The 20,096-nt window shown below is 38.2% G+C and overlaps 1 protein-coding gene across 1 annotated transcript in view; it reads left to right on the top strand.

Annotated features, from left to right (window-relative positions):
• The window catches only part of LOC110893890, an 80,440-nt gene extending 72,062 nt beyond the window's left edge, over positions 1 to 8,378 (top strand). Inside the window, exon 3 of the mRNA XM_022141042.1 lies at positions 6,881 to 8,378. Within this exon, the coding sequence (XP_021996734.1) occupies positions 6,881 to 8,378 (1,498 nt within the window). The remainder of the gene's footprint in view (positions 1 to 6,880) is intronic.
• Positions 8,379 to 20,096: the final 11,718 nt, after the last annotated feature.

The following is a 20,096-nucleotide window of genomic DNA, read 5'->3' as shown; positions in this document are numbered from 1 at the left end:
ATACTTTATCTCCCACTTGAAATTCTAATGGTTTGCGTCTGTTATCAGCATAGCTCTTTTGGCGATCACGTGCTGTTTTCAGTCGTTCCTTGACTTGAATGATTTTATCAGTTGTTTCCTGTACTATCTCGGGTCCAGATAATTGTTTTTCCCCAATTTCTGCCCAACAGACTGGGGTTCTGCACTTTCATCCATAAAGTGCTTCGAATGGTGCAGCATTGATACTTGTGTGATAACTGTTATTATAAGAAAATTCTATTAAAGGTAAGTGTTCGTCCCAGTTACCTCCAAAATCAATTACACAAGCTCTAAGCATGTCCTCCATCGTCTGAATTGTCCTTTCGCTTTGTCCATCCGTTTGAGGATGATAAGCTGTGCTTAGATTTATCCTGGTTCCCATTGCTTTTTGGAAACTTGACCAAAAATGAGAGGTAAAACGGCTATCCCTATCAGAAACAATTGATAAAGGAATGCCATGTAAAGAAACGATTTCATTTACATACAATTTGGCTAATTGTTCCATACTAAAGGTTTCCTTCATTGGTAAGAAATGAGCTGACTTGGTTAACCTATCTACAATCACCCAGATTGTATCATTTCCTTTCTTTGTTTTAGGCAATTTGGTAACAAAATCCATTGTTATCAATTCCCATTTCCAAACTGGTATTTCTAATTGTTGTAACAAACCTGAGGGTTTCTGATGTTCAGCTTTAACTTGTAAGCAAGTTAAACATTTAGAAACATAAGCTGCTATATCCTTTTTCATTCCTATCCACCAGAAATTTTTCCTTAAATCCTGGTACATTTTATCACTTCCTGGATGCATCGTATATTTAGACTTATGGGCTTCTTCTAATATACGGTGACGTAAATTTCCTAATTTAGGTATCCACATTCTCTTTTTATGGAACCTCCAAATTCCATCTGTTCCTTGTTCTAATTCCTTAATCATTCCTTTTAATTTTTCAGTATCCTCCTTGATTACTGATTCTTGTGCTTTTCTAATCTGATTGTTTAAATCTACTTGTAGATTTAATTTAAGAGAACGTACCCTTTTTGGCTTTTCATGATACTTTCGACTTAAAGCATCAGCTACCACATTGGCTTTTCCTGCATGATACTGGATATCACAATCATAATCACTAAGTAACTCCATCCAGCGTCTCTGTCTCATATTCAATTCTTTTTGCCCGAACACATATCTTAAACTCTTATGATCTGTGAATATGGTAAACTTACTACCATAAAGATAATGTCTCCAAATCTTAAGGGCAAAAATTATGGCTCCTAATTCCAAATCATGGGTCGAATAATTTCCTTCATGACTCTTAAGCTGTCTAGATGCATAAGCTATAACCTTTTGACGTTGCATCAATACGCATCCATAACCTAACTTAGAAGCGTCACAAAAGACTACAAAGTCTTCAGTTCCTTCTGGTAACGCTAGTATCGGTGTATGGGTTAATCTTTGCTTAAGAATTCTAAAGGCTTCTTCTTGTTTTGGTCCCCATTCAAACTTAACAGATTTACAGGTTAACTTAGTTAAAGGAATGGCTATTCTAGAAAAATCTCGGATAAATCTTTTATAATAACCGGCCAATCCTAGGAAACTTCTAACTTCAGTTGGTGATTCTGGGGTTTTCCATTTGGTAATTGCCTCGATTTTTGTTGGATCTACATGAATTCCTTCATGGTTAACTAAATGTCCGAGAAATTGTACTTGCTCTAACCAAAATTCACACTTTGAAAATTTAGCATAAAGCTTTTCCTTTCTCAATAAACTTAAAAGTAAGTGCAAGTGCTTTGCATGCTCTTCTTTACTTTTAGAGTAAATTAGAATATCATCTATGAAGACAATTATGAATTTATCCAAATATGGCTTACATATTCGGTTCATCATGTCCATAAATGCGGCTGGGGCATTGGTTAAACCAAATGGCATGACAGTAAATTCATAATGACCATACCTTGTTCTGAATGCGGTTTTAGGAATGTCCTCTTCCTGTACCTTTAGTTGATGATATCCTGATCTTAAATCGATTTTAGAGAAAAATCGAGCTCCTTGAAGTTGATCAAACAAATCATTGATCCTCGGTAATGGGTACCGATTCTTAATTGTGACTTTGTTCAATTCACGGTAGTCAATGCACATACGCATTGATCCGTCCTTCTTTTTAACAAATAAAATCGGCGCTCCCCATGGCGATGAACTTGGCTGTATAAATCCTTTCTCCAACAATTCGTCTGATTGTTTCTTTAGTTCTTGCATTTCAGCGGGTGCCAAACGGTAAGGTGCTTTGGCAATCGGTGCTGTTCCTGGTAACAGGTGAATTCTGAATTCAACTTCCCTGTCTGGCGGTAGTCCTGGCAATTCTTCTGGAAAGACATCTGAAAATTGGGACACTACTGGAATGTCTTTTAATTCTTTTCCTTTAGTGTTAGTGATTATAGAAATCAAATACACTATAGATCCTTTCATTATACAACTTGCAGTTTTCATTACAGAGATGAATTTAGTGGATCTAGATGGTTTATCTCCTTTAATTGTGATCTTTTCACCTCTTGGTGATTTTATCTGTATTGACTTTTGATCACATAAGATATTGGCTTTATTGGTTATTAACCAATCCATTCCTAATACGACATCAAATCCTACCAGATTCATTGGGTAAAGGTTTGCAATAAATTTTTGATTAAAAATTTCTATTCTTGCTCCTTGCAAGATTTCAGAAATCTTAATGGTTTCTCCATTTGCTGTCTCTACTAGACATTCTTGTGGTAGTTTAGTTAATGATTGATTCAGAAGTTTGCAAAATGAAGTATTAATAAAACTTTGGTTGGCACCAGAGTCAAATAATACTTTAGCAAAAATATCATTAACTAAAAACGTACCAGCAATGATGTCCGGAATCATCCTAACTTCGTCTGCAGTTAGAACGAATGCTCTAGCATTTTTAGTGTTCTTGTTGGTTGCAGCTGGGGCTAACTTTGGACAGTTGGTCTTGATGTGACCTTGTTCCCCACAGTTGAAACACACCCTGCTATTGGCTTTCTTCCTGCAGTCTTCTTCTTTGTGACCTGATATTTTGCAAAAATTGCAATAAATGGAGCATTTTCCAGAATGCTTCCTTTTGCAATACTTGCAATAAGGTGCAGATGTAGATCCTACATTCCTACGGTTGGAATTCCCAGAACGGAATTCTTGGGTAAGCCTTTGGGTTAGGTTTCTCCTCTGGTCTTCTTCTCTAGTACGGATTAACTCATCTGTCAAGGTATTGGCTAGTTCTACAGCTTCCTCTATGGTTTGGGGTCTAGCTGCCTTGGTTACATGTCTAATCTCTCCAATTAATCCCCAGATATAACGGGAGATTAATACCGGTTCAGGTGATGCAAGGGTAGGTACTATCCTAGCATATTCAAAGAATGTGGTAGTATAACCCTTACTGTCTACCCCGGTCATTCTTAGATTCAGAAACTTATTTGCTATTTGTTCCTTTTCATTGGGAGGGCAGAATTTCCTTTCTACCATATTCTTAAATTCCTCCCATTCCATGTTATAAATTCTATCACTTCCTCTTGACTGGAGGATAGTGTTCCACCATTCTAAGGGTGCGTTTTTAAATAGATTTGAAGCAAACATTATCTTATCTTCTTCAGCACATTTGCTTATTTTTAAAACGGCCTCAGTTTTCTCTATCCAGCGTAGGGCTGCAATGGGTCCTTCATTGCCCGAGAATTCTATTGGTTTACAGGACCAGAATTCTTTGTAAGAACAACCATATGGCATGGTTCTTCTTCTTTTAGGAATGGGCGCTTGAAGTACGGGTCCATTGTTCACGCTGTGTTCCGGTTCACTTGGTCGCTTACTGCTATGCTTACTTTTATTATTCGCTTCTTGAACCGTTTGAATAATAAATGGCATTGCATCTATAATTCCTTGTGCCACTATATGTTGAACGGCACTATTATCCATTTGGTTTCCATTGTTATTGTTGTCCGGATTCTCATTAACCACGTTAATGTTACTCTGGTTATCGTTATTCAGATTATCTTGATTTCCCTCGTCGGCCATCTGAATTTTAAACATTTACCAAATATTAATATCACAATTAATATTTGAATATAGCCAATCACATGACACGCACGTTTAACCAAAAACGTCGAGCATTGCGACTTTTACTCTATTTATATAGTATGCATCATTACACACTAGTACTGAAATTTAAATTACAATACCGGCTGAAATGTAAAGCTACAATACTAATAATAAGCATCCGTAGTTTTTTTTTTCTAACACATACACACATATATTATTTTATTATTATTATTATTATTACTACTACCGTTTCTGCCATCACCTTCACTGATATGGATTCATCCAAAAATCCATATTACGCTCATCGTATTTCCATACGAGGCGTTCTCCCACCTGTCGCATTCGATCACTGCTTTCTAAAATTTCTTCCCCAAAAGTCCTAAGTTCTTGGACATTTTCTGCACTCATTGGGGGTGCAGGTTCTAGGACTGGGTTTTGAAACTGAGGTACGGGTTCCTGATACGGAGGCATAGGGGCTTGGTACGGGTATGGATTCTCTAAAATTTCCCTAACATAGGCATCACTAATGTTGTAGGGATCTTGAGGATCTAACCCTGGATAAGCTCCTAAGTTGGGCATTGGCACATTTTCCTGTATTGGGTTTTGTTGCACGTAGTCCCTAACATCGTCCCACCAGGGGTCGTAGTTGTTTGGGTCTAGAGGATCAGGTGCAGGTACCCTAGGTATCTCCTCCGGGTTGTAATCAGGCATTTCTATCTGGTTTTCTATTTCCATGGGTTGGTCAGGATTTTGTGGTTGTGGTGCAGCATTTGTTCCAGGTTTGGGTCAGCAGCAGTGGTTGCTAAAATATGGATATTAGCAATACCCCTATTGAGCATGTCCTGATTATAAGCATCGGTTTCTCTTTTTGCTGCGGCTAACACTCGCTGTTCCTGCAACTTTTTCATTCTTTTCCTACGCTCGTGCGCTCCCCTACTGAACCATCCCCTCTTTTTCTGAGGAAATGGCTCTTCAGACTGAGCCTTAAACACAAAGATTCCTTCTTCTGTGTCAGCAGAATACCCCGAGAGGGCAGGCTGAGAAGAGGAGGTGCCTTCGCTCCTAGGCGAACCAGACAGTTGACGATAGGCGTCAGAAGGTCCTTGGTCACTCATACTGTAAACTAACAAATAGTCAGATAACACATAGCAAGAAATACAATTATACACGTATTTCCATAATTTATTTCCTAACACTTTGAATTTTGATGTCAGCAGAACACTTCTGTGGCTAAATCAGTGGCATAGCTCTGATACCACCTTCTGTCACAGCCCCCGATCCCTATCTCCCGGGAACGGGCGGCCGTGAGCTAGTTTCGGTGGTATCACGTTTATTTATCCAATTTGGCAGCGGAAATTTTCATCAGGACCGTAGTTAGGAAATATTAAATCAGAGTAAACCACCATATTTTATAATCTTAAACAAATGGGTAAAACCCAAGTTTTTATTACAAACTGATTTACAAGGATAAATCCCACTTTATTGAAATAAACGCTTTCTTTTATTTAGGTAACTTTTATAGCCACTTTTCCAAGCCTTCAGTGCTGTCCAGCTGGCTTCTATTTGGCTTTCACATTTTGTTACCTGAAATGCGTTTTAAAAAGGTTTTGTCAGTGGGAAATACTGGTGAGTGAATCCCAGTTTAATCAAGAAATATTAATTTATTTTAAACAGTATTGAGGGCGATTACAATGTTTATATCTACCCAATTACTCATTCAGTAGTGTCAAGTAACTGAGGGTCATATTACACATTGGCTAACTCTTCGTCCAATGGTAACGTTACTCACATTTTGTATACAAAACCCCAACATACCGGCAGTAATTGTAGAATTACAAAGACTCAATCACTGCTAAATTGCATTGTAAAAAGGCTAAGGTTTTGTAAAAACTGTTAACAAAAAGGAGATTACTCACAAAAAGGTTTACATAAAAAGAAGGATTACTCACATTGCTGTCTTAGGTTATTCTTTAGGGTTTCCTGGTGAATATCTATAATTTACACAAATGCACGTGTGTTAGTATAATAACCCATTTTAACATTAGTAATACCCTCCCCGAGACGGCATTCCAACGACTACGTCGGGCAAAACCACGACAGCCGTTACGGAACCCTAGATCAATCGGGCAGCGTATCTAATACGTCTCCAGGGGTTATAATACTTACATCGTAGCAGAACCTCGCTATTTTAGGGGGTATAATGCCCGGGTATAATAACACTACTACAGAAATTGTGATTTGAGAAAGAAAATTTGAACGAGCAGACTGAAGGCCTGTTGCCTTCTACTTATAGTGCTGAAATTGGACTTCCTCGCGGCTCGTGTGACATTTGGGCTGAGCTTACGCGGCCCGCGTCAAAGCTGGGTCAACGCGTAGCTTGGCCCGGTCATCGTATAGCTTCGCCGTGTGTTGGGCCACGTGGCGGCCCAGGGCTGCGCCACATTCCAGATCGCTCGCGGCCCGCATTAACTTGGATGCACTTCTACGCGGCCCGCATGAACTAAAGATTTAAACGAAATCTGGTTATACTCTCGCGCGGCCCGCGTTAAGTTGAGGTGAGGTCCCATGCGGCCCGCCTCAACTTAGTTTTTAATGTTTTTATTTATATTATATGTTATTTTGTATTTTGGGCTCGGTTTTCACATACGGGGCACATATAAAGACACATTGAGATATTTAAAATATATTAGGGTGTTAGAAATATTATGAGGGTGTCGGTTTTACCGAGGGTTGTTATAATTACCAACAAGAAATTGAAGAAAATGATGATTCATCTACTCAAAGGCGACTACGGAATAACGGTTACTGTCGACGTATCACACGGGAGGAGGTGAGAACAGCCCTTAGTAAGATGGGAAGGGCTAAGGCAGTTGGGCCTGATAACATACCAATTGAGGTATGGAAGTGCTTGGGAGAAGAAGGAGTTCATTGGCTAACTATTTTATTCAATCTTATCTTCAAATCTGGGAAAATGCCAGATCAATGGAGGAATAGTGTAGTAGTACCTGTGTATAAGAACAAAGGGGACGCCCAATGTTGTGGGAATTATAGAGGGATTAAGTTACTAGGGCACACTATGAAACTATGGGAGAGAATAATTGAGACGAGAATCCGAAGAGAAACTCAAGTCACGGTAAACCAATTTGGTTTTATGCCAGGGCGATCGACTACGGAAGCAATACATATTCTAAGGAGATTGATGGAGAAGTATAGGGAGAAGAAAAGGGACCTACACATGGTGTTCATTGATCTTGAAAAGGCCTATGACAGTGTGCCACGTAGACTGATTTGGGATAGTTTGGAGAGTAGAGGGATTTCTAGGAAGTATATAGACTTAATTAGGGATATGTATGTTAGGACTGAAATTAGTGTCCGAGCGCCTGTGGGGGATACTGATTCTTTCCCGGTGGAGGTGGGACTCCACCAAGGGTCTGCTTTGAGCCCTTTTCTATTTGCAGTTATCCTAGATGAGTTGACAAAGTTAATTCAGGGGGCTCTTCCGTGGTGCCTGCTTTTTGCAGATGATATTGTGTTACTTGCTGATAGTAAACAAAGCCTGAATGTGAGGCTAGAAGAGTGGCGAGCAGCTTTAGAGGGCAGGGGTTTAAGGATTAGTCGATCTAAGACTGAGTACTTATATTGCGACTTTAGTGGAGTGGACAACGATGAGGACATTCAGATCACCATTGACGGTCAAGCGGTTCCGCAGGTGACTAAGTTCAAGTATCTAGGATCGTTTGTCCAGAGGGATGGGGAGATAGATAGTGACGTTGCCCACCGCATCCAGGTTGGATGGTGTAGGTGGAGAGCTGCCACTGGGGTATTGTGCGATAGGAGGTTCCCAACAAAATTGAAAGGGAAATTTTATAGGGTTGCAATTAGACCTGCTATGTTATATGGAACCGAATGTTGGGCCATTAAGGAAGTACAGGCACGTAAGATGGAGGTAGCAGAGATGAGAATGCTAAGATGGATGTGTGGGCACACAAGGTTAGACCGGATAAGAAATAATGTTTTTAGGGAGCGATTAGAAGTAGCTAGTATATCAGATAAGATAAAGGAGGAAAGATTGAGATGGTTTGGGCATGTGAAGAGGAGGCAGACGATAGAACCAGTTAGAGTGATTGAAACCCTCGAGGTGGAGGGGAGGAGGAGTAGAGGTAGACCCAAAATTACGTGGGATGAGCGGATTAAGCAGGATTTGCAAAGATTGCACCTCTCTGAGAACATGGTCCATGATAGGAACTCGTGGAGACGTAGGATTAAGGTTAAGGATTTTTAGGAGAGGTACAATTGTGTTTCTAGGTGTAGTGTATGGTCGTACATATGTAACTATGTGTATACGATGTTTTGTACAATTGTGTTTTTAGGTGTAGTGTATGGTCGTAGATATGTAACTATGTGTATAGGCTGTTTTGTGTTGTCACACTTGTTCTGTTTTACCATGCACTCTTTCACAACTCATGCTACATTGGTAACTTCATACACACACACACACACACACCTCATGTTCTATTTATTTCTTTCCTGGGTGTTTTGGAGCCGAGGGTCTCTCTGGAAGCAGCCTCTCTATCCCTAGGGGTAGAGGTAAGGTGTGCCTACATCCCACCCTCCCCAGACCCTACAAATAGCTTTGCTATTTGTGGGATTTTACTGGGTATGATTGATTGATTGATTGAATTAAATTTCCTTATTTTTTATCGGAACAGGATTTGTTTTTTTTTTCAATCCGGGTCGGATTTCGAAGACCCATTTTTTACGGATGTTACAGTCTCCCCAACTTTTAGAAATTTCGTCCCGAAATTAGGAGGAAACTGCTCGTATAGGATGAAGTGTAGGGTCTTCCATAGACATAAACAATATCGGTAGATTTAGTATAAGCATTAGGAACTCGAATCTTAAGATCAGATTGTTCCTTAGGAATGTCAGGTGACAAGTGTTAAATACAAGTCCTGACATTGCTAAGAATGCACTCAAACTAGGATATATCAAGAGGTGTAGACTTATTGAGGCGGTAGCGTTCCTGACAAGGGTTGTATACCCATTTGAGGAATCGCTTTCAAATGCCATAGATACAAGAATGGGAAGCGTTAATTGTTATGTACAAGATAGCCAATTATAGGCTCTATGATCAATTGATCATTACAATCACGAAGCCTAAGATTGGCGTATCGAGGATTTATTGCAGCTAAAGAGAAAAATACATCCCAAAGATGACTTGTAACGCGAGAGAGTTTGCAACTGAGCTGTGAGGTATATATGTGATGCCCAATTGCAATCCGTGTCACAACTTGGGATCTTTGAAAAAAAAAATTCTCATAAAATGCCACAATTTGAGTTGAATGAGTGAAATCATAGAATTGAATTCTCCAATCACAAAACCAAAACAAACTAACTAAAACACTCACGATTAGTCTAACGCTTCTTTTGAAAATTTGACAGACACACTTATATATAGGAAGTACCAGCGGCGTATCCACCATGTCCCTATCAATTTTTCATCCACATCATTATTCAAATCATGATTGACGACTCAACTAACTTCTCGTGACCAGTCTAACGAGGCTTCTGATACCTCGATAAGAACACTTATATATAGGAAGTACCAGCGGCGTATCCACCATGTCCTTATCAAGTTTCATTGGCTTCGTTATTCGGATCATGACTGACGACCCAAACACAAATTACATAGAACCTCTCTCAACCAATCTAACGAGGCTTTTGATGGTTTGATAAGAACACTTATATATAGGAAGTACCAGCGGCGTATCCACCATGTCCTTATCAAATTTCATGGGCTTTGTTAGCGGTTTTGATTGGTTCTATGCGACGACTCAACTCAACTCACTAATTAAATAACCACAACCAAACCACAAACAACCATAGTATGAGTCTCGAACCCAAAAATGGTGCGACTAAATGGTGGCAGTACCTACATCCATAGTTATTGGGAAAAGGTTCAGTCTTTGAATAATGAGACGATACCCATATCACACAAATTATGGGAAAAGGTAAGCCGTGATGAGTGATGATGTGAAACTGCAACAACATAAACTAGCAATAAAACAAATCATAAATGCATAACATAGTGATATATAAAAACGTCCGAGTAAAGGATGAAAACGACGACAAATAGTAACGTTGAATGCGTGACAACGGCACAAGCTATCAACGGTACTGATTAAGAGTTGGTATTTGTATCGATTGGCGTTAGTGCGAACGCCAAGGATACGAAGTGAGAGTAGCAGGTAAAGTCGTTAATGAGGGAAAACCAAACGTGAAGTCGAATGGCGGATGAGATGAAGTAGCAGCATTGATTTACACTCCCACCAGTCGGGCGATAATTACGATTCGGACAAAAGTAGAAGGGTCCTAAGATAAATTAAAGAGACCATAACTTTGTTAACTTAGCTCACGTGCATTTCGTTTTGTTAACTCTTTTTACATTTTACCAAGTGTAGCACATTGGTATTATAAATTGTTCATGTACAAAAGCAACTTAGTTTATTTAGAAAAATATTTCTTTAAACTTCAGGGGAAAACATTTTTTTGGCCTAAGGTAGAACATTTACAATATAAATTTATTACATTTTATTATTATTATTTTATAAAACCAAATTTTGAGATAAAAAAAATAATAATAATAATTTATCGTCACCATGTGCCCACGACTCGAATTTTCCAAACTCTGGGCATAGGTTACGATATTGGTTAGGATTGTGACATTCAACTCATATTAGACACAACTCATTAAGATTTAAGACATATAACCAAAATTCAAATTATTACACTTGTGCTCGGAAATTCAGAACAATCCTTATTTGTTTCCATTTAGTTCATAAAAAATTTTACTTAAAACATTTTATTCGCAATAACTCATCGCATAAAATTTTGTCGGGCTGCTGACCACGTCTTGGATCTAGATGTGTGTTCGTCCGCGTGCCTTCTAGTTACTCTGGTTCTCTAGTTCGGTTTGATCGGCTCGATCGTAAGGAACGAGTTAGGTGCCATAAAGTATGGTCGGTTGATCCATTAGTGGAGTGTCGGGTTGGACATACGGTTGGATCATAAGGTGGGTGTTTGGTTGGTCAAATGGAGTTGTCATGTGTTGTACATTAAATGGTGCCATAGGTGGTTCTGTTTGAGGGTTATAATGCCGACAGGTGTCGATTAAGTTACCATAAAGTCCACAATAAGTGCAAAGGCGACACAAAGTGTTGGTTGGATGATGTTTTGGCAAGTGGGGCGTTAAGGAAAATGTCCCCGATAAGGTTTTCTGTCAGATACAGGATTAGGGGCAACCTTGTTTAGCGGACAACCGGTATGGCGTAATCGTGGTTGGTTTCACTCCTTTGATGGTTGTTATCGGGTGAAGACGGTTCAGCTTCAGCTTCTTCGATTTGATTCGTGGAGACGTGGGCATTGAGTACCTGTTGAACTTGAACGACTATAGTAGGAATAATTGCGGCCATTTGTTCAGCTATCAAAGCTGTCATTCGACAGTTGGAGATCCTTAGTTGACGACGACGACGATAGGGCGGCATCTACGAGGGACAACTTAAGTAAGATGTATAGCCCATAACGAGAATTGATCGTTAGATGGTTAGGATTCAAAGATTTGTGAAACCATGGAACTTAGGGAAAATCCCATGATTCAAGAATACAAATCTCATGAAAATTATTATGGAGTATCAAAGGGTAACAAAAGTCTAACTCTTTGACAAATTACAACAAGATTAGGGTGACTTGTTTAAAGAAAATTCATTAGAATCTCGTGGAATATTTAAGGATTTATTCCAGTGGTTTATATATGAAACAATATAATAACCACATGGAATAAAACCTATGATAAAGTAATATTTCATCATAAAATATTGAAAATCATAGGTTTGGCATGTCATAGGGTTTAATATGACTTCCGTGCGTCACTTTCGTAATTACGTGTGCACCCGCAATTACCGAGCTTTCGCATGGTCCTCGTATGTCTACCCATTGACGTACAACTTAACCCGAAGAAAATCGTAAATCAGTAAATGAAATAAATTTTGGGGTGTTGTAAAACAATGTTTAGGATAGTATCCATGAATTAACACAGACAATTTGACATATCAAAGTGTTGTTAGTTCACGTGACGTTTGGTGTGACATGCTTTGGCCTAATAGGTATCGGTACTCTCATCGATAGTCCCCAGGTAGGCAAACTGGTCCATTAATTGGATTTATACGAATGCCAGCCTAGACAGGACGTCCCGACTACCGGTACGTAACCCTTCCAGTTACTACATGTCCGTCATAAGAACTCACTTTGACGAGAGTGAAATATCAATTGAAATTTGAAACTCCAAAAACGAAATGAAACCAAACTCATGAATATTTGAAATGTATTAAAGAAAATGAATTGATTCAAGACTTTAGATATATAGAAATAAGAACTAGAATGTTGAATATTCGCATATAGTTTAAGGTTTTGCGCGACGTGACATGGAAAAAGAAATGATAAACTATAGCTTAATAATAAGGTACATGATATCATTTATGGCATATAATACTTAGCATATGACAATTTGATGTGCTCACATGCATATGTGTGTGACATTAGAAAATTTAAATCATGGGCACTTTAAATATTTTTTTTAGCTACGACAATCAAAAAAAAAATTAAGCACATAAGGTACCTAAGGTACCTAATCGACTATAGACTAAGTCTAAGGGGTCTAATAACCTATCTTAATTCCCTATAGTCATTGGCTCTGATACCAATCTGTCACATCCCGACCCGCAGCGGATAGGTACGGGGCATGATGATTGCCCATAGCTCATGACAACTAATTGTTGTTTCAATATTTAAAGCATATCCATTTAAATAGTCACATATCATATAATAATCAAAATTGTTCATACATTGTTCAATACAAACATATCAAGATTTCAATTTATTTTCCTAAGGCCCATGCTACGTGTCCACATCACTTGATCATCAACTTTGAAAACCTGCACCACGTTAGAAAAATATATTTTTGGGTCAACAAATAAGTTGGTGAATAATTTCCTCCGTTTTATAGAAAACAGTTTTATATTAATTTCTTTAAAAAATATTTTTTAACATGCACCTCAAGGTTAGTGTGTAAATGGTCTCATATCATCAACATACTAAACATATCCATAAATCCAAATTTACCAAACAAGAATACACCATCAATAACAACACAAACAACCAAAATAGATAGACTCCTGATAATAGCGTGCATTAGGCTCAAGCCCCGAGGAGCGAGTCTAATACTGTTGGCGATACTAGGCTACAACCCATGGCCGTGGGGAACCTAGTCAGCCGTGTGGATCCACTAGAATAATAGCATGCAATAGACTTGACACCAGATAGCATATAGAATAATAGAATACACATAAGACGTTCACATAATAACACTTGATCATAGCATGCTAAGTAAATAGAAAAGTGTAACGTGATGCACCCCAAAATTTGTAAAAGATTAAAAAGGGGAAATGGAAGAGATTACTCACAGGTTGCGAAGAAACGTTCCACGAGAATTAACGCACGAACTGGAATATGTGGAACTCTAAGATAATAACCGCATTGTAAATAACGGACATACTAAACAAAAGATAAACTAATGATTTTAGGAAATTGGGTTCTTCTATTTGGGGACTTGGAAATATATAAAATCATATTCGTTCAAAAAAGAAATAACCAAAACAATAGTTATATATGTATTAGAATTTTATTAAAACAACAAAATTATAATTTACCATTTTAATGGTTTTCAAATATTTGACAAAGCCAATAATTAAATAAGTTCATGAACCCATCTAATTATCATATATAATAGATTTATTGATTGTCACAAAATTTTAATTTAATAACAAAAATTTTATAATGGGAATGATTTGTATAACAATTTCACCCATTATTTAATTGCATAATAGTTGTCAAAAATTATAAAATACTCTATAAAAATTCTATAACAATTATACACCCTCTAAAAATCAGTAGGAATATTTTATGTGTGACAATCTTGTATTTTAAATAATTAAAACATATATATATCCATTTTATATTTATGAATTTCCCAAAAATTAAGGAAAATTATATAAAAAAATTCCCTAATGGTCATATAATCTGAAATACCCAATAAATTATTTATTGAATTTATTTAAAAATTATCTTGTATTTTTATTCGATTTATCTAGTGATTAAAACATAAATAATTCACCAAAATTCCAATTGATATCTAAAAATTCCCAAAATTTAAACCCAATACACTAGTATGATATATAACAATTTTATACTTTCAGTTTCATCAAAACACAAGTCTAAATCTAAAAGCCCCAAATTCTATGCATGAAGAACCCTAATTTCAACTAAAATTAAATTCTGATAAATTAAGCTTCTATCACTGAAATTGATAGAGGGCTTTTGTAGAGCACGAAAAATTAAGCAAGTTGGGCTTTTGAATCACCTGAAAACGTTGAGAATTGAAGGAGATATCGTATAAACAAGTTCCAAGCCCTAGCTTTGATCTTCGCTAAAATTCGCGGATTAGAATGCAGGTTAAACGGATTTGAGAGTGGGCACTCGCGTGAATTGCTTCCAGAAATTGTTTGGCATGAAAATTATATGATTTGGTTCACCAATTGATAAAAATTCGAAATGAGTTCTAGAGGTGTCAATGGGAAGTTAAAGGATTCTTAATTAGTTTAATTTTAAGAAGTTAATGATCGAATTAATGGTGACAATTATTATCTTCATAAAATCGAACTCAAAATAACCAAGAAGAAACTGTAACGTCACGTGTTGAATACAAACGAGTCGGACTAAAAGTGAGTTGGTGTGCCCGTTTGCGCAGATCCATTCGTGAAGAAGATGAATCAAATTCACGTTTAAAACAGAGGTTAAAGATCCAACGAGTTGGCTTTGTATACATAAGATGTTGTAGCTCAGTTGGGTAGCACTCTGTTTTAGTTGGGTAGCACTCTGTTTTAGTTCGTATTGGCCCGGGTTCGAGTCCCGTTCCATTCGTTTCTTTTGTTTTTCCTCAAAAACTATTTCAGCTATTAACGGTTTCAGTCCCTGCAGTTATTGAAGTTACTAACTGGACTAACTTAGATAACTAACTTAGTTAATATATTTCTTACATAGAACTAACTAACCAAGTTAACTATCATTATATACACTAACTTAACTAGGTTTTCTAACCTAGTTAGTTAGCTTGTTTTTAATACATAGGTTTTATTAATTACAAAGCAACCCCTTAACTTATAACTTTGAGGTTTTGACAGTTTCAACCCTTTTTAGTTTCAAACTTGATTTAACCACTATTTTAACGTAATTAATCATTCCCTTTATCCTTATTAACCGATCTAACTAGATTTTTCCATATATCATCGTTTTCCCGGTTTTAAATCCTTCGGGTAGCATGACGATCGATTAAATAATATAATAATTATAATTAATTAAATTTCCTTATTTTTTATCGGAACAGGATTTGTTTTTTTTTTCAATCCGGGTCGGATTTCGAAGACCCATTTTTTTACGGATGTTACACGAAGGAGATACACCCAACCCTCCTCTACGTGTCACCTGCAAAACACCCAAATCACACCTTTACACATCGAAAAGAGAGAGGGAGACTGTTAGAGGGAGAGAATCAGGGGAAGGAGGATGGCCGACACCCAGTTACGGCAACCGTGGCAGTGACGCCGCCACTCACGGTGGCGGCAGTGGTGGTGTCGTGGTGACTGTCGACGGCTCGAGCAAGAAGGAGAAGAGACATCAGCGAGAGAGAGAGAGAGAAAGAAACAAGAAGATGAGAGAGAGAGAGATCGGTCAGTGAGGGCAGCTCCACCGTCAACGGTGGTGACGGCGGTGGTGTCTGTTCTCTTTCCGACGATGACGAAGATGATGATGGATGAAGCACATAAGTCTCGTTACCCGGTACATCCTGGTTCTGATAAGATGTACCACGACTTGAAGACAACGTACTGGTGGCCTAGCATGAAGGCCCACATAGCAACTTACGTCAGCAAATGTTTGACTTGTGCGAGAGTCAAGACCGAATATCAGAAACCAGCAGGCCTACTCCAGCAACCAAAGATACCACAATGGAAATGGGAGCAAATTTCCATGGATTTCGTTACTGGCCTGCCTAGATCTCAACGCGGAAACGACATCATTTGGGTGATAGTGGATCGATTGACTAAGTCTGCACACTTCTTGGCTATCAAGGAAACGGATAAGTTCTCCACTCTAGCCGACGTTTACTTAAAGGAAGTGGTTTCGAGGCACGGGGTGCCAACCTCCATTATATCTGATCGTGATGCGTGTTTTACTTCTGGGCTGTGGCAAGTAATGCACAAATCTTTTGGCTCATGTTTAGATATGAGCACCGCTTATCATCCCCAGACGGATGGGCAGTCTGAGCGCACTATTCAAACCCTCGAAGACATGCTTAGGGCATGCGTGATTGATTTTGGCAATGGTTGGGAAAAACATCTACCATTAGTGGAATTCTCGTATAATAACAGCTACCACACCAGTATTCAGGCCGCTCCATTTGAGGCATTGTACGGGCGTAAATGCCGATCACCTCTTTGTTGGGCATAGGTTGGCGACAGCCAAATCACTGGCCCAGAACTTGTGGTAGACACGACTGAAAAGATTGCTCAGATACGACAACGAATGGCGGCAGCTCGGGACCGTTAGAAAAGCTACGCCGATAAGCGCAGGAAACCGCTCGAGTTCCAGGTTGGGGATCGAGTGCTACTTAAAGTCTCACCTTGGAAAGGTGTAGTTCATTTTGGCAAACGAGGCAAGCTCAATCCGCGATATATCAGACCGTTCGAAATCATTGAGAAAATAGGCAAGGTGGCCTACAAAATGAACCTACCAACAGAACTCAGTGGAGTTCACAACGTATTTCATGTGTCAAATCTAATAAAATGTCTGTCAGAAGAGACCCTCGTAGTTCCTTTGAAGGAGCTCACTATCGATGATCAGTTGTGATTCGTCGAGGAACCAGTTGAAATCACAGACCGGGACGTTAAGGTTCTCAAGCACACCAGAATACCTCTTGTTCGAGTTCGTTGGAACTCCCGTCGTTGCCCAGAGTTCACTTGGGAACGAGAAGACCAAATGAAACTCAAGTATCCCCAGTTGTTCGCAAACAATGCAACTACTACTGAGGCTGAAGCTACTACATAATTTCGGGACGAAATTCCAAATCAACGGGGGGATGATGTGACACCCCAAGAAAACCAGTAAACCACGCAACTTAACTAGCTTCCTCAGTAACCGCATGCTAAATTTTGGGATGAAATTTCTTTCAAGTTGGGGATAATGTGACAAGTCGAGTTTCGAAGATTCCATCTTCGCATTCAATGCACGTTAATTGTTTAAGTTGTTTGTTTACACGACTTGTTTGCTTTGTAACCATACACGTTTGTGATATGTTAAATTGTTATGTGTCTTTTGTGTCGATATGCTTGGTGATATGATATGTAATATATATGAATAGGTTAAAACCTTAAACTAATTCACCTTGCATAAGCTCGACGAAACCAAGTGTTTCGCCATAAACCACTTCGACGAAATAGAGGAGTGTTTCGCCGTCCTTATCTCGATGAAACGGGCGTTTCGCCGGCCCACTGTTTCACCGAAGCCCATTAAGGGGCCAGTACGTTACGCGTATATTTATTGGGTATTACTGTTTCATTCGTCACACTTTTAGCAAATTAGAAACCCTAAAGTCTTCTCCTCTCCTCCTTTCTATGTGATGGCAACCTTGAGTTCTCGAAGCCCTTCTTAGCGATCAACTCATTATTCCTTTTATCTCGGTTAGTGTTTAATCTTTGATTGATTGTTTGGGTGAAATAATTGTTAACCGTTTAATTGAAATCAGTATGGAGTGATTACTATGTAATGTTCATGTTCATGTTTAGATGACGAATTGATTATAATAGAAACTAGATTATCGGTTACAGATTCGTAAGTCGTGATTGGATTGCATGATGATTAATTGGTTAGTAGATAGGGTTTGATGTTCTGTCTCGAACCACTTAGACTAAGCCCGATGTTCATGAATATAATTGTTATGCCACTGTTCATGTTTGATTTGATATTTGCATGCCATGATCATCATTGGATTGAATGTTAAGTGAATACACGTTATAGCCATGTGTGTATCAATGATTAGTGTGTTGTATGATTCTGTATAATGATTGATGATTACGGCGTTATATGAAAACTGGTTGTTCGAGATTGGTGTAAAACGGCTGTTCAGAATGATTAGGGTTTCTGTGTGTAACTGATTACACGACATAACTGATGCCTTCCGACGAAACGCTGATGACGACGAAACACATGTCGACGAATCCAGAGAGTTTCGTCGATGGGGTATACGACGTGTCACACCCCGACCACGTAGAACATACAAAACGTGGCGGAAACGTCGGGGAGTGTTGTAACAGAATCAATTGTTTCAAATCCATGGCAAATGAAGTTTCGTTTTATAAATCAAACATGAAAGTTTACATTGTCTAAACAAGAATCAAAGTGTACATAACATAAATTAACTAGTTCTTGTCTCGTTTTAAGTCACTAAGGCACAGGTCCGCCTAAGTATGTCTTGATAAGTCCTATGCATCATCTCCTGAAAACACATGTGAAAATAGGTACGTCAGCATAAAAATGCCTGTGAGATACATTGGTTTTGTGAAAACGGAATTCATGACTTGAGTTTGAGAAAATGTTTAGTCATGAACCTCGTATTTTGCTTTGTCTTGTAAATCATTTGAAAAACGGTAAGATCAAATGATATGTATAAATAAGAGAACAATGCATGGTTAACTGAATAACCATGTAAAAAAAAGAGTTTGTATAAGATTTGTTGTTTGTAAATCAATGTCTTATGAAAAGCGTGTTATTTGTATAAAATGTTCTATGTTTCAAATTGAAATGATTCAAATAACGCTACGATATGTAATACCATACAAACATTTATATATAGGAAGTACCAACGGCGTATCCACCATGTTTGTATCATATTACATACGCCCCGTTACTTAATCACTTACTTAAACCAAACCATCAAGATGAAATGTTTAACAATTGTAGAAATGTTCATGTATAGTCAAATGTCTATTGTCAAATGTAAATCATGTCAACGGATACAACTGGTTCACACGGTTCAATGGTTACAAACGGTTCATATAATCAAAACGGGTTTAGACGGTTCACATGGTCAAATGGTCACAACGGTTCAAAATGTAGCATAATGTGTTCATATGCTGGATGAGCATATGCAACAGAAATGCAATGTAAAACAATGTACTACGTATGCACACAATGGGCGTACGTAGCATGAAATGTATTGTAGAGTACAACGGTTCAAAATGTAGTATAATGTGTTCATATGCTGGATGAGCATATGCAACAGAAATGCAATGTGTAACAATGTACTACGTATGCACACAATGGGCATACGTAGCATGAAATGTATTGTAGAGTACAACGGCTCAAAATGTAGTATAATGTGTTCATATGCTGGATGAGCATATGCAACAGAAATGCAATGTGAAACAATGTACTACGTATGCACACAATGGACGTACGTAGCATGAAATGTATTGTAGAGTACAACGGTTCAAAATGTAGAATAATGTGTTCATATGCTGGATGAGCATATGCAACAGATATGCAATGTGAAACAATGTACTACGTATGCACACAATGGGCATACATAGCATGAACCCAATGAAAATCATGTACTATATATATGTACTATCGAACGTAGCAGGTATATTATGTGAATACATGGAAAACATGAAAGTAACAGGTAGGCACATGTGTTTCACCCCAAAACAGTTTGGAAAACGGTAAAAGAGGGGTTCAATGTACTCACCTGAGATTGCTTTGAGCTCTTGTATAATAACCAGATAATGCTAAAGATCACGGGATATCAACGGCACCTAATAGGTAGCTATGTTAA

This window comes from Helianthus annuus, chromosome 2 (assembly GCF_002127325.2).
Source record: "Helianthus annuus cultivar XRQ/B chromosome 2, HanXRQr2.0-SUNRISE, whole genome shotgun sequence".
NCBI lineage: Eukaryota > Viridiplantae > Streptophyta > Magnoliopsida > Asterales > Asteraceae > Helianthus > Helianthus annuus.
This window is presented reverse-complemented; position numbering and strand designations above follow the sequence as displayed.